This window comes from Heterodontus francisci, chromosome 2 (assembly GCF_036365525.1).
Source record: "Heterodontus francisci isolate sHetFra1 chromosome 2, sHetFra1.hap1, whole genome shotgun sequence".
In the NCBI taxonomy this organism is placed as follows: domain Eukaryota; kingdom Metazoa; phylum Chordata; class Chondrichthyes; order Heterodontiformes; family Heterodontidae; genus Heterodontus; species Heterodontus francisci.
The window spans coordinates 31175517-31195302 of record NC_090372.1 but is presented as its reverse complement, the minus strand read 5'-3'; the positions used below and the strand labels follow the sequence as shown (position 1 = coordinate 31195302).

The 19786-nt window shown below is 41.2% G+C and overlaps 1 protein-coding gene across 3 annotated transcripts in view; it reads left to right on the top strand.

The window, feature by feature from the left end:
* LOC137383486 (acidic amino acid decarboxylase GADL1-like) overlaps positions 1–19786 on the top strand; it is a 101459-nt gene that overhangs the window by 14034 nt on the left and 67639 nt on the right. For 2 of the 3 annotated variants that reach the window (XM_068056482.1, XM_068056477.1), the window contains 4 exons: positions 5873–6039; positions 6454–6580; positions 13904–13994; positions 17454–17560. In XM_068056482.1, coding sequence (XP_067912583.1) covers positions 5873–6039; positions 6454–6580; positions 13904–13994; positions 17454–17560 — 492 coding nt within the window. Of the gene's footprint in view, positions 1–4780; positions 4927–5872; positions 6040–6453; positions 6581–13903; positions 13995–17453; positions 17561–19786 lie in introns of all 3 variants that reach the window. The other variant, XM_068056492.1, reaches the window with a different exon arrangement.

Genomic DNA, 19786 nt, shown 5'->3' with positions numbered 1-19786 from the left:
GGCACAGGAAATGGCAGCGATACAGTCATCAATGTACCGAAAAAAGAGTTGAGGGAGGGGGCCTGGGTAGGACTGGAACAAGGAATGTGCAACATCACCCACAAAAAAACAGGCATAAGTAGGACCCACTCATTTAACTATTGCACATCCACTCAGTGGACCCCAACATTCATCATGGATCAAGTGAAAGGGCAATCAGGATAAATAATGATGTGCCAGAAGTAGAAGTGCTGTAAATCATTAAATTTTATGTGCCATTATAAAAGGGAACTTAACATAACATTTTGTCAAACACCTATTGTGTTGCCTGTTTCCAGGATGTTATCTGTTTTGAAAAGGAACAAGATGTTGCCTTATTTCCAAAGTACCACAGCCTCTCCAAGAACTCCTGTCTGTGAATGCCTTGTGAATCTTCTCCTTTCTTTCTGTTAGTGCTCTGGGATAAATACCATCTCTTCCTGGGGAATTATTTATTTACAACCCTTTTAGTGTGAGAAGGCTTCCATCTCAATTTAAAAAAACTTCTACTTACATTTATCTCTACTTCTGTTGCTCATATCTTTCCTTGTGAATAATTGGAGGAACTGATCTACTATCTTCTCTATTTCAGTCTTGTTTTCATTTTTTATAGATTTCACCACGGACTGTGCTTTTATTGTTATTTGTACTGAAAGAATTTCTTACTGTTAAACTTCAGAACTGCAGCTTTGTGTTTTTTTCCAGGTCTCTCTTTGCCCTTCTGAACATATTTCTGCATATTACAGCGTTTATCTCAGTGAACTTCTTTTCCCTTCTCTCTGAAGGATTTCACTGCTGATTAATTTGTTATTCCATTAACCGTTATGCTTCATTAGTATACACTTGCTGATCCTCAGTATTTAATTCATAGTGCATCCTCACTCAGCATTTTGATTTTGAAGGTGCACCGCTTGTCCTCTACAGAACTGTAATTAAAAACTACCTTTTCAATTTGTTTAAACCGTTCCCTCATTTCTTTGAAGTTAGCTCTTTTAAAATTAGAATGCTGGCTCCTTGTCCTTGACATTTCAGAATCGCAGATCATGTTGAACATAGTCTTTAGTTGATTCTAGGCAGTATTCCCCAAGAATGACGTAATTCACAATCTCTGCAGGTGAAATTCAATTTTAGCGAGGGTGCAAAATGGGTGGTAATGGATTAGCCATCCATTATACACCATTGAAGGTATCTGCTCCCGTCGGCTTTGTGCCCCTATTGAAGTTGAATTTTACCCCCATTGTTCTTATTTTGTTTTGATGTAGTAGCCTTTCCTATGTTTGAAAATACTCCCATTTATTGTGAAAGTAACTTTGTTATCTTAACATTCAAATACAAATCTAGATTATTTGATATCTGTAACATTATAATAATTTGAAATTTGATGGTTTCAGTTTTCTGAGACATTAGGAAGCTTCACTGGTCGAATGAACTGAGCTGCAAGTTTCAACCTTGTATTCTAATTTCAACTGTGCTGGAACCAACTGTTTAGTTGGATTGTCAAATGCTTTGTATTCAATTGTAACACAGTGATCTTGATATCAGTGCGGTATTGGACTAAGAACAATGGTTTAACTCACTGCTTCTGATTGCCATCGCTATAACTAACTGTTCTTATACATTTAGACATAATTGGGAGACTATTTTAGCCCTGTAGATAAGAGGGAAGATGAGGAGAATTTTCTAATGCAATGAGTTGATATAATTTGGAACACACTGTTTGAAGGGGTGGTGGAAGAGGATTCAGTAGTAACTTTCAAAAGGATATATACTTGAAAAGGAAAGACTTGCACAGCTATTTCAAAAGAGCAGAGAAGTGGGACTAATTGGATAGCTCTTCCAAAGAGCTGGCATAGGCACGATGGGCAGAATGGCCTTCTGTGTTGTATGTTTCTATGACGAGGTCTAACTATTACATATATTAGACTTAACCATATTTATTCACTAACATGGGTCACAAAGGATACATTCAGTGCAATGACTAATGCAGAATTAGAGAGTATTGGACTCACCTGAGATGCCCTAATGCTCCCTACTGCCTCACTCAATCTAATTATCTTTTTTTTTGCCATAAGAAGAATGTTCTCTTGGCTGTCATCCTGAAAGGATGCCAGCACTTGTGTAGCCAAGCACTAATTACCATCATTAAGAGGAGAGAAAATAGGAGGGAAGGGGGAAAAAGTTGCAATAAGCAGATCCCTTCAGTATGCATATTTTACATGCTTTTACCACTTTGATCATCATCTGTCAACCATTCTAATAGTGTGCTTTGTTTTCAGTCTTTGTTAAATGGTGAAGAATTAGAATTTTGGTCATCTGGCTGCGAAAACTAAGTTTAAAAAAAAAAATGGAAATTTTTTAAATCACCACTTGGAGGAATGTTAAGATTAATTATCTTACATATGTGAAACTGGTAATTGATAAACTAAAGCTCATACTGCCTATCTCTCAATCTTATTTCTCAGATTTTTAGATGTAAGTGATTCCCTTCTTTGTTTTGGGTACATTTTATCTCTTGAGTATCAAGACTAGGAAGAAAAAAACCGAAGAAGGGTCACTGACCCGAAACGTTAACTCTGCTTCTCTTTCCACAGATGCTGCCAGACCTGCTGAGTGGTTCCAGCATTTCTTGTTTTTATTTCAGATTTCCAGCATCTGCAGTATTTTGCTTTTAAGAAAAAAACAATTCCTTTCTGGATCACTGAATTAGGCTGTTCGTTCTAAAACCTATTTCACAAAATGATACGATAGACCTTAATTGTCAGGGATCATTATAGCAAGCAGGCTGAATCTGAACAGAAGTTTCAAAGATCTGCAAACACACTCAATTCAAGTCACTTCCCTAAATGTGCTTAATTTACTTTAGCGTTCAGTTTATTACCTTGTTCGTGTGACATTTTTAACACTGATACAGTATTCTTAATTCTGTTAGAAGCTTAATTTTATTTGCATTCATTTACTGTGTGCTTAAAATAAAAGCAACTTGTTTCAGTGAGAGTACTCTGGAGTACATTATTCTGTAGTCTTTAGCCTCTCCATTGATCATTGGCCTATTTCTCTTCTCAACCTGTGTTCAAATTCTTGGTCTATATGCTACCTGGTGTTGCTTATCAAGTTGAGGGTCTCAGCAAGTTCAATCTTCACATGGACAGAAATCCATAACTTTTCTCTGTTCTTGCATACTTTCTATCCATTATTTTCCTTAATTTCTTCTCTTCTTTCTTTGATGCCTTCTGTTTAGCTGACTTCTCTCCTGCTTTTACCGTTCCTTATGTCTGCACAATTCATCTCTGGTATCTGTCACTCTTTCATCCTTACTCATGCAGTTGCTGTTGATGTTCCTTGATGCAGGTAAACCTAATCTAGAAAGCATTTAGCACATATATAAGGCAAATCTGATTTGAATTGGAGCATTACCTGGTCTTGTATACAAAGCCATGCTAACAATTCTTGTGGAGTAAGTTATCTAATGCAAAGAAAGGCCAACAATTACCAGCAATTGAATTCACACTGCTTTACCACGGCTGCAGTGCTGAGCAACTAGGCATAAAAAAGAAATATCGAATGTGATTTGTGTCACAGGTGCATGTGAAAATGACGTATGCATTATTTTTATACATACATTAGTCAATATGTTTGTACAATCATCATAACAGATATTCCAGCTCTCCTTCATTTGAACGCCACTTTTCCTTGCTTAGAGATGAGTTACACATACACAAATGTCACAGGATAATATATCTTACATCAAAATGTGTGGAAGTTATATTCAATAAAGAAAATAAGTCACCATTATTATGTTACTTTGAAGTAATGTAATATTTATTTCATAATCTGCCAGTGACATATCAGGTTGAATTGTCCAGGCTCATTGGCGATGGGCTGGGAGGCAAGAGGGATGGCAAAATGGTGGGGGCAGGCTTCGGGAGGGGAGTCCAACGTCGTCTTGTTGCCATGCCATATTGCCAGCAGCGGAAATGTTGGCGGCTTGGCTGCCCGCCAGGTGGCCAATTGAACCACTTAAGTGGTCAATTAAGGGGCCACTTCTTGCCTCTGTAGGCATTTTGCCCACTTTGGGAGGGCCTGCTGTTGCATTGGAAGACTGCCCAATGAAACCTCCTTTATGGGCACTGCCTGGCCCATGGAGGGACCCCCGCCCCCCTGGCAGCAATGGCCGCCCTTATGGCAACGGCACTGCTGGTGCTCCACAACCACCCCCGCACCAACCTCGATTGTTAGGGCCTGCCTGCCAGGCTCCAGCTGTCCCCAACCTACCTCAGTTTTCTTCGAGGGCTCCCTGCCATTGAGGCGCCCTCTTCTTGGAGCTGCAGTCTGAACAATGACCTTAATTGGATGTTAATTGGCCGGCGGTGGCATTATGCCACCCCACATCCTGCCAGCCACCGAAGTAGGACTTGCTGGTACGTGGCAAAATTCAGCCCGTCTTTTCCATCCTTACTTTATTGTTGTCATGTGACAAATATTGGGAAAATTTGGATTTGAAATAATTAGACTCCACAGACCTCAGACCCTTGAGGCTGGATTTTAAATTCCCTGACCCAGCCCCCCCGCCCCCCCCCAGGCATGGTGGGAGGGAGGCCCGGCTGTGTTGGTAAGGGCAGGAAGTCCGAAAGTTGGAGTTCTGCCACATGCTGTGGAGTTTTAACTCTACATCGAGCCTATGGTGTCACTAAATGGTTCGCCTCCGCACCCCCCCCACCCTCACCGGAAGCCAGCCTTTAATTGGAACTCCTTCCTTTAACAGCTGCACGTCATCAACACGCCTGTGATTGGCCAGGAAACCCAGACAGCAGGATGCTAATGCTATGACTGAGTTAAAGAGCCACGGCAAAGCCTGCTTCAATGACAAAGGGGTTCCCAACCCGCTGCTGGCCTTCCCACTGTGAGCAGGTCTGTTATATTAAAATTCCGCCCATTGTATTTGTGTTAGCTCTTTACTGCAGCAATCCAATACTACTGCCAATTCCTTGCTAGTTTTGTTTATGTTTAAAATCATTTCTTTCAACTGTTCATAAAATTAGCCATGTAAAACACACTTTGGACCATATTCTCAATTCGGAGGCCTTATAGGTTGGATTTTTTGACCTCATTAATGGATTTAATTTGCACTTCACTAAATTCCTGCATCAAATAGAGCTCCTGAAAGCAGTTGTGAAGTCTTCTTAACAACTCTATCCATCTCATCACTAGCAAATTGGAACATTATAATTTTTTTTATTAAGGTTGTGTGTTCATTAGCCAGCACATGTAGAAATTTCTGGGGAGACAACGAACAGAGGCCAGCTGCTTCTGCACAGAGGGACAGGGGAAACAGTCATCCTGTTCAGTCCCTCACAACATCAGTGTTAGTTAATACTAATAATTACACTACAAAAGGCTTGCATTAGATTCTCTGCCTATTTTCTCTATGCAACAGATTTAGATCTGGAAGAAAAATGGAAGTCAGAAATTGGGCAGGGGAGAAGAACAAAAAATTACAACCAAAACAGTTTCAAAATGCACTAAGGACATTTAGTGGGGAAAGGAATTCCAGCTTTTACTTCTTCCAATGAGATCACATGAGAGCAAAATTTGTCTCTTGTCAAAAAGTGAGTTCTTTGGCAATGTCTGTATTCTACAAGACAGTTCTCATGGTAAGTATTAGGTGTAGTAGCCAGATACTAATTGTTAGATTATATGGAATGTAATGTAGAACAGAGAGGATTGTATTGATAACACCTTTGAGTTCTACAATTGAATGATATCTAGAGTAAACATAGTGGCTTTTATAATCCAAATGTACGACAATATGTCATCTTCCTGGGCACTAAAACTGCCCTTTTATTTTTCGATGTAGACGAATTGATGAACGACCACACTCTTAAAAAGGGTGCGATCCTGGTGGATGGGGTGGTCTTGAATGGCCCTCTCTTGGATGCAAAAACAGGAGAGAAGTTTGTTGAGGAGGCATTCCCAATCATCATGGAAGATGCTATAAAGAAAGCTACTGATGTCAATGAGAAGGTACAAATCAAAGGCAATAATCAGCCATTTACTGTTATAGCAGCAATATATTATTAAAATGCATTGGCAAATGCAAGACTTTGGCAACTGAGTGCAACATTACAGGGCCCTGTTCAAGGAATGTCATTTCCCACTGAAAGTCATATGCCTGCATGCCCTTTCTGTGAACTTCTTCCATTATAAATTTCTATGTCCACATTTATAGTGGAAACTACTTATGTAATATGACAATAAGGACAGAGTGTATGACTTTAAAATAACATAAATCAAAATGCTTTTAGAAAAGGAAATAGTGTTGATGCAGTAAGTTACAGGTTTCTCGTTTCACACTTATGCCAGAAAGAAATCTCTCAGTCTTGTCTCTAGGTCTTTGCCTATGCTTAAGGTGCCCCTAACTTTGTCTATACCTTCCAGGTCTGCGAGTGGCAGCCTCCCAAAGAGCTAATGAAACTTCTTGACCTGGAATTGAGGGACACAGGAGAATCCCATCAACATCTGCTACAACGTTGTCGGGATGTTATAAAGTATAGCGTGAAAACAGGTAGGGTAATGCCCAGTGTAGGCAGTTTACAGAAGATTATATCCTTTCTCAATGTTGAAGGAATGAGGTAGATTGCGCCACCCGAGTAAAGATCAGGCCATAAACATCAACTGGGATTGTTATAGGTTTACCAATCCTCCAGAATTGTCTCCAGAAATTTAAGACTAATCTTCAGGACACTGCTGCGAGCAATCTGGAAGAAAAATCATACAGGCATTAAAAATTGTGTCTTTAAGAATGTCCTTCCAACACTTTTGTTTCCTCGATATAAAAATATTTGGCATTGGGAAAACATTTATTTGACTGACAGTCATGAATCATCAGTTTAGCTATTGAAGAATATGTTTGCTTTCCAATTGGCTAAGAAAGTAGTGCACGGTGAGTATGGACAGATTGGGTGACCAATGGCAGGCGTGTGGGGGTGCAAGATGATTGGAGGCAGGAGGTCATATGATGACACCTACAGGAGGAAAATGTCCAACCAGAGTTAGCATAAAGTTCATTACAGACAATTCAAGGGGCTTCAAGAAAATAGTTTTGACTTAAAGCGATTAACAAGCTAAAATCATTGGTAACATTGCCCCCTTACTGATGGGTTCTATTGTTAAATGCATCGCATGGCGGGATTGTCTTATGAGGAGAGATTGCAGAATCTGGACCTGTATTCTCTAAAGTTTTGAAGAATGAGAGGTGATCTCATTGAAACTTAGAACATTCTTAGAGGGTGTGGCAGGCTGGATGTGGATAAGATGTTTCCTCTGGCTGGTGAGTCTAGAACAAGGAGACACAGTCTCAGAATAAGGGGCAGACCATTTAAGACTGAGATGAGATATTTCTTTACTCAGAAGGTGGTGAACCTGTGGAATTCTCTACCCCAGAGGGCTGTGGAAGCTCAATCATTGAGCATGGTCAAGTCAGAAATCGATAGATTTCTGGATACTAATGACATCAAGGGATATGGGGATAGTGGGGAAAAATGGTGTAGCGGTAGATGATCAGCCATGATCTGTTTGAATGGCGGAGCAGGCTCAACAGGCCGAATGGCCTACTGCTGCTCCTATTTCCTATGATCCAGACCAAGTTTAGTCCCTGGTCGCTGCTAAGTTAGCTGATTGTATTGAGATACAAGTGGCGCAGTGCCCTGATTGGGTCCTGGTGGTGGAGGTGGGGGGAGGTGGGCACAGGGAAGGAACAAACCAGCCAGGGACAAAAAGTGGATATGTCTGGGCACTGATGGCCTGACACTTTGTTTTTACTGAAGAATGTTTTTCATCATAATTTAATGCTGCTAATACCTGCTAACAAAAATGTAGAAACATTCACTTCAAAATATGCTTTCTAAGAATGTTGGGAAGGAAAAAATAGTCAGCCATCAAGCTGCAGTTGCAATAATGATCCTTTGATGTTTCTGCAGCAGCTAGTGAGTCACTCTGCCAGTGTAAATATTAAAGGACTAGTTCATTTTGGGATTGAGCAGTTTCAAGAGAAAATGGCAGAAAGACGAGAAAATCCTGAATTATTAATTAGGCCATAGGTGTAATAATGTGATGGAGAAACATCATCAGATTTTTGATGGTTCCAAATGTACAAAGATTGCATCAGCTGGTGGTCATACGTTAATTCAGAGTCAACATGCGCTCAAATGTTCCAAGGACCTGGTTGCACGATTTAAGGAGGAGCATGGAACAAATCACAGCATGATAGGAAGTTATAGCTGCTTTGTTTAGGAAGGGAATCTGGAAATTGTTGGGACCGTAGAGATTAGATGGTGTGTAGAACTACTAGTATACATTACATTATTCGGGATTTGCATAAATACACAGTCGTAACGACAAAGCATTTCAGTACAGTACCCAGATGGATAGGTGTGCCTCTGTACTTATAATGTCCGCTCTACTCGCTTCACTCGTCGGGGAGAATCCAACAGTTTACCAAGCACAGCTGAAAAGCTTAACTTACCTGAGCACTGACTGTCCCTAATTGGTGAGTAAGGGTGGTCAAGGTTGATGAGGGGCTATCCGGTTCAGGGTAGAAGTGGAGCATTTTGAATACCTCTCCTCCGTCTGTGGAGATACAGTTTCACATTACCACATGTGCATAGAAGGGAAAAGTGATCTTAACAAGTCCTCAATACGTAAAACGGTGGTCTTTTTTCCTCACTGTTCGGAAGCCTTTTTTTTGGCTTGATTTTGAAGATATAGGAATTCTCAGGCCAGTCCTGGCCATGCGTGAATAACCCACCAGCGATTTTGATGAACACAACACCATCTTTTATACATGTCTGCTTTCTTTTGCTACAGTTAGCAAAGATAGGCCTGCTGGATCCTGAGGACAATGCCAGGCTTGGTTGTGCTGCTGACCTTGAAGCACACAGCTGTAAATATGATTAGAAAATGTGATGCAAATGCAACTACATTCTTGCCCGTGGGACTGTGCACCTGTGCCCAAGCAATCAAGCATAGTATCATTGAATCATAGTTCAGATAGATGTCGTTCAGCCCATCATGCTGAAGCTGGCTCTTCTGAACAAGCTACCACTTGGTCCTATTCCCTTGTTGTCTCCCCAGGAACTTTATTTTTTTTCTTTTGCATACTACTCTACCTATAAATCTTAAATTAATCTTAAATAACTGGTGCAAATGTCTTCACTGGTTTACTAAGCAAGTCTTTGTGTTTTGTAGTCGATATCTTGACTTTTACAAGTCCATAACTGCTAGTTCATAATGGAGATTGAAAGTGCAAACAGTGAGCAAGTAACACATGAAGGAACAAAGCCTGTTCTTTTTATACTGACCTGAATCTGAAAATGAATATTATTCCCAATAGGCTTCCTCTCCTTTTCCACATTTGTTGGGAGTTCCTTTTCATTCGGTAGAGTTGGGTGATTGTTCCCTCGGTTACAGGAGAATGTAACTGCAGGCTGGCAGTAATGTTGTTCAACAGATGCTGCTGTCATATTATAATGACAAATCTTTTTGCATATCTGATTGAAAAAATATGCTGAACACCAGCTTTATTATACCCTTGGGCACCAACTCTCCTGCTGAATAATGAAAAGAAAAATGAGAGCAATGCAGTGGCACCACTAGCTTATTGATCCTCATGTCAGCTGGTTGCCCTCAAAACCCCTGCCCACGGTGAGCTGAGAGGCTAGGATAAGGTTAAGAAAATCAGAAGGGATTGTGTCATTCCTCTCGGGAGGAGTCATTCAACTGTTTACCTTTTAACTGGAACTTACAGAACAACTGAGACAGAGGCCCAGGAGTGTATAGCTGTTTTCCTGGTTAGTATGGTACAGAGACCCATAGACAAGGGTGAAAATAAAACATCCTACCAAAAAGATAATGATGTCAATGAAGTGTAGGCCTTGAAAGCATATTATGCAATACTCTCCTGTACTAGTATGAAATAACTGGCTTAACACCTCCATCAGAATAGTGGACAGATGACTGTCACGCAGGAGCATTTGTGAACTGATATTGTCCAATGTAATTTTAATGCTCTTGAGAAATAATTCCAGCCATGCAATGCATTTTAATTCTTGGTATTTTGAGTGGGCAAAATGCTTACTTGGGTGTTGAAGTTATCCATAAGTACTCCAAGGGTTAAGTACCAGAAAGCAACAGTCCCAGTTTCATCCTATCTGTGGGTAATAGATGCTTGTTTTACTGAGTGCTGATGCTATTTAAATTGTTTTTACGTTTTACCTGTGAAAGTGTTGATTCCTCCCTAGGATGTGGTGCCTTCCTGAAGTGTTGGTTCTTCCCAGGATGCAGTTCCACACATACTAATGTGTCGTGAGCACATCTTTCCAAATCTGACTTAGCAAATTATTTTAAGTCCCGACACTTTCCTCTTGGTTACTCTGTTCACATTCTCTATTGAGTGCACTGCAATCTGTTTGTATTTTTTTAATGCATCAATATCAATGCTATGGTTGACAAATGAAGTAAAATGGAACTGTCACATTGCACATTGTGTTCTTCTCAAAAAAAGTCTGTTTGCACAGCTGTAGAAAAATAATGGTTTGCACTGAGTTAGCAAATCTCAGTGAGGGTGCCAGTGAAAACTCTCAATTGACCTTAGCGCCCTTTGGAAAGCGAGGAAAAATCCACCACAAAATCATGCTCTTGATCAGAATCCTAGATCCCTCTCATGAGGTGAGGACAGGCTTGGCTGTGATGGTCCTGTAGTGAAATTGCTGTCTGCACTCACACATGAAGAAAAATGACTTAGAGAAGCATTGGAGGGCTACCAACCCATGTAGCAGCTTATCCCAGTGTGAGGCAGCACCTTCAGGAGAAGAAGGGGAAAAGATCGGGGAGTCAGGAGAATCTTCATGGAAGCACCTACGGCAGTGTGGACTGGTACCAAGCAATGGAAAGTAAGCACATTAGTTTTAGGAGTGCTATACAACAGTTGCCATCAGTGGTTCTCACATGTTCCTGCACTCTCATCACATTACCCATGAGATGTGACAGCAACATCTGCTGTCCTGGGAACCAGTGACGTGATGCTATCCACTTGCTAATGTTCACTGAAGAAAGAGAAAGATAAAAATAAACCTAATCCTGCAATCCATGCACAATAATTAAATAATTTCTTGCGCACTGCGACTGAAACATTAAAGGATATTGACCTTTCAGCATGAAGCTGCAGATCCTAGAAGATAATGTTTTAAATTCAATTTATATTTCTACTTGCATTTTCACCCCTTTTGCCAACTAGAAGTGGGACCCCCCCTTACAAGATCATTACAGATGCCATCCATTATTCATCCAGAGATCCTGACATCTCCCCATTGCAACCTCCCCAATTCTATCTCAAAGGATTTGAGGGCTTACTGTGGCATAGGTTTATTCTGCATTTTGTATGAAGAAGAATTTCCTGATATCAGTTCTAACATTAACTTGTACTAGTTTGAACCCCTGCCTCCGAGTTCTACTTTCACAGTTTAATTTAATTTCTAGGTTTACCTTTTCTATACCTGTAACAGTCACCTTTCCAAAACCCAAGTCTCTCAAATCGTTCCTCTGACACTGGAGAATGGCCCCATAGATCTTCCCTGTACTGCATCAAGCTGGGCTACAGGTAATTGGACTCTCCAATACTCCACCAGAATGACCATTCATTGGGCTGAATTTTATGTACCTGCCACCGATTTTGGCGGTGGGCGAAAAATCGGCGGCCTGCCCGTCGGGCAGCTGCCCCCCCACCCCACCCCCCAGTCAGGTGGAGGGGGTAGGCTGTCCGTCCCCAGCAATGGTGTCAACTACCTGTGTGCTCAAGCGCAATTAGGAATGGTGTTAAATGCTGGCCTTGCCAGCGACAGCCTCATCCCATGAATGAATAAAGAAAAACCTATTTTTCCAGCTGTTTCCTCAAGGAGCTTATTGACACAGAATTAAGAACTTTTGTTGGGACCCTATTCTATACATATACTCAAATTTTTGAATTCATTAAACAGTAATACACCACAACCAAATAGTCAGGGAAAATACTATTTAGAAAATAGCAAGCAGGAATGAAAACCATCAGTTGAGAATTTCAAAAGAAGCTATCAGCCAAAACTAGGCAGTCAGGAATAGTTACTCATAGAAAGATGGAAAGAGCCAAAAAACTCATAATAATGTTTGTAAATCCTTTTGGCCGCCATCTCAAACTCTCATTGGCTGAGAAATTTAGCATTGGAAATAAAGTTTGTAACATCATAAAGATATGAAAAATTACAAACATTGCAAGAAACTGATTAAACCCTTCAGTACTATGTGACAATACAGTACCACTTGTATAAACTGTCTTAAGAATGTTTTGTATTGGGGAACTATGCCTCTCTGAGAACTCTAGAGCTTAAATTTATGCTTTTCCAAGAGCTACTTTAAGAGATACTTGACAAAAACAACTGCTCCGAGCAGCAAACTGTAGGCATTTCTAAATCAGTCCCTAAGATATAATTCTGGATATGTCAAAGCTTTCAAAACATTCACAAGTATAGGTCAAAATAACACTGTGTGATGAAAGTCCTACATGCCAAATGGAAAATATTAATTTTGTTGTATGGAACATTGCCTGAGACTTTTTACTGGACATTATTACAAATAACTTTTAAAAAGCAGAACAGAACAGCTAAAGATGGCCATGCACATTTTGCATATGAGAAGCCAAATCCGCACTGGAGACAGAGGTAATTACCCAGTCTGGCCAGAACATTAGGGGCGCAGTCTGATTTAATTACCTCGAATGGTTTTTGTCAATCGTGGTGGTCAAAAGCCATCAACACCCTTTGACTTCAAAAGAGCCAACCCACCCCCCCCCCCCCCCCCACCAAGAACTTTGAATTTCAAAAAAACCTTCCAGAAACTTCTGTTTTCAAACAAAGAGGTGGTCACATAACATACCTGTCTGTGTAACTCTGAGTTTGTGAAATGTGCATCAGAAAGAAAACAGTAACTGAACTCCTAGGAAGAAAACAACACCTCTCTCTCCCTTTCCAGCAAAGTCCCAGGGGAGCCTCAGCTGCTGCTAAACCTCAAATCTACAGACCTTCACAGGCAACAACCAAGAGGACGGATAAAGCCTCTCTTTGGTCTTCCAGAACCAGAGAAGCAAGCCCGAATTGTGCACATGGCCCAACGAGGACTTTAAGACTTTAACTTCAATTAACGACACTGAAACTCAGTCTTTGAATTCCATTTATTACAGATTTTACTTCAACCTCCCAACTCTTTTTCACCTCTGTATCTATTAAGGTTAATAAACATACATCTTTCTTGTTTAAACTCAAGAAAACCTGTCTGATTGGTTCATTTGCAGTTGTAATTAGAGTACCAGGAGCATGTGCTCACTGAGTTGGTGAGTTAAATCACTGTGTTTAAAAGATAAACCCTGTTGCAGTCAAATCAGAGAAGGGGTGATAGGGGAGCCTGAAACCCCTTCTTCACCTGGTCGTAACAACTGCTTAAACTACCTGAAGACAATCTTTATAATAAAATGTTTTGTATCTGTAATTTTCTCTAAGATTGGTTATGAGTCTGTGTTTTTTTGCTTTCCAATTTGTTTTGCACTTGCTCCCAGGTCTTAGCCACAACATTAGAGACATTGTAATGAAAATAACATGCTTTTCTTTCTGTCTTTATGATATTGCCTCAGCTTGATAATATGCTGTCTCAAGAGAGATCAGCACGGGCTCTCGTATGTTTACAGACCTTGGGTACAATGTTAGAGGCACAAATTTTAAAATAACCTGCTATTCTTTTGGCCATGGGGGCAAGAAGCCAATGAGTACAAATTCATGAGCAGCATTCTTTGCTTTGTTTTTTGCAGGCCATCCAAGATTCTATAACCAGCTGTATGCCGGGATGGATCATTATTCTCTTGTCGCCCGCTTTATCACTGAAGCTCTCAATCCCAGCATGTGAGTAGTTTTCTTAATGCTTCTTTATATCACAGTTCATTTTGTGCAGTCATTATTGAATATCATCCTTTTTTTTCTCCCTGTTATATTTTACCTCCTTTTTCTGGCCTCCTCAAACTATTCAGCAACAACAAGAGCATGGGAAGCTTATATTCAGGTTGCCTTCCATGCTTTTCTTAAATTGATAGCTGGGTTATGCACAAGGATTGTATTGTAACAAGCACTCTGCTGACTTCCCCTCTTCTTGCAGAGTGAGAGAGCAGTGAAACAGTAAATTCCTGAGCACAGGGGCAGGATTTTTAGCCCAGATGGGGGCAAGCACAGAGGCGTGTGGGGTGTGAAGATTCATGCTGCCGGCCGGCGTGCTGCTTTGCCGACTCCATCCCGCCCCCAGGCCATTTTCCTGAAGGCAGGATGGGGTCTTTTCCAGTCATCCTCTGGGCCCCATTGGGGACTAGGCCAGCTGTCTGTAGGTGTCCTCCCAGCGGCAGACTACGGCCCAGCACTCCAGGCAGGCTTTGAGGCCCTCCCCGTCTGCCTGGCCACAGCTGCTGCCATTCTATGGAGGGAGTCCCCTTTACAATGGTGGCCCGGCTACTTAGTTTATTTTTTATTTAAAACTTCAATAAGTTGCAGACAGGTGCCTCTATCTTGAGGCTCTTTCTCTCTCTCTTACCTGAAAAGGCAGACTGCTACTTCTTCAGTTCTGGGGGCCTCCTCTTGGCCCTCCAGCTTCAAGACCCTACTCTGTCCTTAAATGGATGGTGAGCCTGCCTCTCTGGGTGGGAAACTGACTGGATCGGGTAGAACATTGATTTTATCCACCACCTGTTATTCCTCATTGACTTCAATGGAGAATAAAATTGTGCAGAGAGTAAAGTCAACATTGCACCTTATTTTGTTGGTTTCCCAACTGCCGGGATAGATTAAAATCACCCCCATTGGGCGGGTATAAAATCAATGTTCCACCTGATCCAGTGGGTTTCCCATCCAGCAATTTAGGTTAAAATTGCCCCCGTAAGTCAAAAAGACAGAAGAATGTAGGAGCTTAAAGATATGCCTGATTGAATTGGGGAGAGTGCACAAAGTCCAAAGGCCAATAAGCACCAAGTGTATTACTTGGCCAATAAATGTGAACTGTAGTACTTTGGGCTGCATTTTATTTTGATGAAGGGGGGTCCCAGTGGCGGGCCAGAAGGCAGGGGAGACCCTGCCTTAGCCCTCCATCAGACCCCCGAAGCCATTGGACAGCGTGCAGGTAATTATCTGCCTACTGTTGGGGACGCCATCCTTTTAAGGCATGAGCTCCCACCTCCAGAACTGCTGGCCAATCGGAGGGACTGCAGCTCTGCAAAACTGGCAGTGCCACTGGGAGCAGTGGCCACTGCTGGTACTGCAGGAGGCCCTGCAGAACCAAAGACTGGAGAATACCCTGGCACAGGTGAGTGGGGTCGGGGTCACTGGAGCCACTCAGGAAGGCCCTGGTGACGGGGTAGTGGGGGAGATGGTGAGGCTGGGAGTGTCTTCCCAGGGTGGGGGTGTGTGGGCGGGGAGGGTGGTGATGGCCGGGGGGCCCTCCAGGGATCCTGATGTTCCTCCAAAGGAGGGGCCCCCCCCCCCCCCCCCCCCGCCGACCCTGCTAGGAGGCCGATAGGCTTGACCTGGCGGCGTCTCCTCGTGGCGGCGGGCCCCATCCGTCTTTCACAAAATTAAGGTGGAGGTGGGAGGCATGGGGTGGAAAGGCCTTCCTTGGCTTTCCCTGTCCCGGAATGAATGGCAGAGGGCCCAGGCAATGTCGGGAACGGCGGCACTGCCATTTTCTTTGCCTCCATGCCCACCTGCAAGGGCAGAGCAGAATTGTGCCCTTTGTATTTTATGCAATCTCAATAAAAGTATGATAGCCGTGTAATTCTTGCATACATACTGGGAATTCTGAGAGCCAGTAGTATAGGTTTATGGTATGCACACTATATCCCATGCCCCAGATTAGCAAAGATATTTCTGTCTTCTGGTTGGAATGCTTCCCAAAATATAGTTGTCATACATCAGCAGTATTGCATAGGTTTCCAGTTCCACTTAAGTACTGTGCTCTCCATTCACAAGCAACTAATAATAGTAGGTCTGACCTCTTGTACAGACTGTACTTTAAATACACTTGTTTATCTAACCCAAAGGCCACCTATTGGATGATAAACTAGTGGGGTAATTCTTCACAGAAATCTCTAGTTAGAAGTTCTGTAATAACAGGACAGTTACAAGGCATATGAATATAATTATTGTTCAAGGGCTGACATATATCACAGAAGGGCGAGTGTATTGGAAATTAAGGAGTCATGGATTCGGTTTGAGGTTGTAAAAAGTAGAGCTTGTTCAGTGTGGCAAGAACAAGATTCCCTACTCTACCCAGTTGAATGTTTTCAGCAACAAGGGGTACCATTCAGGTTTTCTATCCTCACCTCTGCTCTGTGAATTATGGCATAACCTTGTCTAATATTGTTCTGTGGTGCATAACAAGAAGTTTGATTGGAGCCTATTACACCTGGTAGAATGAGTTCCAGTTCTTCCAGTTCTTATGATTCATTGTCACTGCAATCCACGTTACTGGCCTCATGTGGATTTTCCCAGCCAAACTGAATTTATATTAAGCAGGAATGGGAAGCACTGGGCCCAGAATTTTCCATAACAAGAAAACAATACCATATTCCAGCGATCCAATGCAATATCGGGGCCAAACAAGCTCCGCCTCAAGGCTGTTTTTTTGTGGTTCAGCTGAACCACTTTGTCATTGCTCAGTCTTCAGGAAAAAAGTTTTTTTTTTTAATAATGTTTTTAAAGCTTGCGTTCTTTTCCCCTACCTTCATTTTGAATGAGTTGGGTGAAAAATTCCTACAGGGAGGTGATATAATCCTGGTCTTGGGGTTTTAGTTCTTTTGTAGATCTCCTTCTATACATATATATATTTATGCATGGATATTTAATCCCACCCTTGCTCACGTGCCCATTTTTCAAAGGGACCATAGTGAGATAAAGACCAGATTTACAATTTTCCACTTCCCTGATCTTAATTTTGAGGTTGCAGCTGCAGTCTGTGAGTGAAACTACAGTGGTTCGAATTAAGCTGAGTTTATCTGGAAATGTTTCAATATGGCACTTAGCATTGCCATTCTGTTTAGTGATGAATCAGCAATAGGTCCCGTCACAGGTGGGGGTTTTTTTGCCTTTTTTGTTGTTGTTGTTTGTGAGTAGAATCCAATCTGATTTTGTTGGGTTTATGTTTGAAACAGCTGATAACATATAGTCTCACGTTTCCTACATTACAACAGTGATTACGCTTCAAAAATACTTAGTTGACTGTAAAATGCTTTGGGATATCCTGAGGTTGTGAAAGGTGCTAAATAATTGCAAGTCATTTTTCCTTTTACTGCTCTGTTTTATCTTATTATCTTATCTCCACTGCAGCTACACATATGAGGTTGCACCAGTCTTCGTGCTCATGGAGGACGCTGTTTTAAAGAAGATGAGGGAATTTGTAGGCTGGACAGAAGGAGATGGAATCTTCAGCCCTGGTAAGAAACAAATCCTTCCATTATTTCAACTCTGCTGAAGTATGTTCCCTGCCATCAACTTTTCCAAATCATGTGGCCACTATTGTCTGCAGTAACCATTTGGATTTACAGTCTTTAAAATAGATACCAACTTTATTTGTTGTGCTCACTTTATGCACCACAGAAGGGGGCCATTCAGCCCATTGTGCCTGTGCTGGCTCTTTGCATGACTTTTTCTTTAATATAGTGGGATTTTGCATTGAAATTTAGATCATCCTGAGGTAGCCTAATAGCTCTTGAAGCTGTTGAAGCACTAGAGTAATCCATCTGCTGAGTGAGATTAGAAGGAGTGGAAGGAAAATCTGGCTGAATAGTTGGAATTGCAACTATTTACCATATTTATTAACGACATAGATGATGGGATTGAAAGCCACTTATCCAAATCTGACAATGGCACAAAGATAGGTGGCATTGTAAGCAGTGTAGCTCGAAGCATACAATTAGAAAGAGATATTGAAAGATTAGGTGAATGGACAAAACTGTGGTAAACGGATTTCAATGTAGGCAAATGTGAGGCCTTTCTTTTTGGACCTAAAAAGGATAGAACAGCGTACTTTCTAAATGTGAAAAGCTAGAAACAGTGGAAGTCCAAACAGACTTACAATGTCCAAGTACACAGATCATTAAAATGTCATGAATAGATACAGAAAATAATCAAAAGCAAAATATTGCAGATGCTAGAAATCTGATAACAAAAACAGAAAATGCTGGAAATACTCAGCAGGTCAGGCAGCATCTGTAGGGAGAAAAACAGATTTAACATTTCAAATTTGTGACCTTTCATCAGAACAGGTAAAAGTTAGAAATGTAATAAGTTTTGAGCAAGTGAAAGGTGGGGTTGGTGGGGAGAAGAACAGAAGGGTAGGGCTATGATAGCTTGGAGGGCAGGAGAGATTAAGTGACAAAGGTTTCATGGTACAAAGCCAAAGGGAATGGTAATGGGACAAGAAAAGAAACAAAAGATGTGTCTGGATGAGGTGTGAATGCTAGGATAGCAGCCATCCGAACACAAAGTAAAGGGATTAAGAAAGAAACAAGGTTGGGGGGGGTGGGGGGGGAGAGGGAAAAAACAGCAAAAAACATGAAATAAAGAAATAAATGGGGGCAGAGGTTACGATCTAGAATTATTGAACAAAATGTTGAGTCTGGAAGGCTATAAGGTGCCATGTCGAAAGATGAAGAACAGCACCAAAAACAGTTTGTGGAGAAAGAAAAGACCAACAGGATCACCTTATTCGCGGAGGTCCAGGTTGGAACTGCTCAGTGAAGTGAGCAAAGAGGACATTGACTTTGAGAAAGGTTTGGGAGATCCAACCCATTGCACTGGGAGGAGTTTGGGACTTTTAACCGCAAAGATTTTGCCATCAAAGGGGACTGTGTAACGTATAGTGTGATGTGAGGTTTTCAAGTGTTTAATAAGTGAAGAAAATACCTTCTTTTTGTAATCAGCTACTTACAAAGTACTACAAAGTTATGTTAGATTTATACAGAACACTGGTTCGGCCTCAACTGCAGTATTGTGTCCTTAGGAAAGATGTGAAGGTGTTAGAGACAGTGCAGAAAAGATTCAGGAGAATGGTTCCCGGGATGAGGAACTTCAGTTATGTGGATAGATTGGAGCAGTTGGGATTGTTTTCCTTGGAGAAGAGAAGGTTGAGAGGAGATTTGATCAAAGTGTTCAAAATCATGAGGAGTCTGAACTGCAATTACAGAAGCGTGTAATTATAGTGTGACATGTTTACATAGGTAGTTTCAATTATAAATATAGAAATAGGAATATATAATGACACAGTTGACAGGAATTAGATGCAGATGTAAGATTTGTAATTGATTGTCGATATGAAGTTCAGTCTTCTAATGTTATTGGTTGTTTTTTTCTGACTGCAACTAACCAATGTCAAATTTTACCCAATTGGCTATCGAACATATAGAAGAATTTTAGTACTTACAAGAATTTGACTTGACTAAAGTAGTCAATTCAGCTGAAAGCATGAGAATATTTTAATAAAAATAGATGCACTCTTTTCGGGACTTTAACACTGCTATATGTATTAACCATTATTAATAGTAATAATAAATAATACGTTCATTTATGGAACACTTTATTATCAAATTGTCTCAAAGTGCTTCATGTAATGAGTTATTTTTGAAGCTCAGTGACTAATTAAACGGGCAAGTGCCATGGAG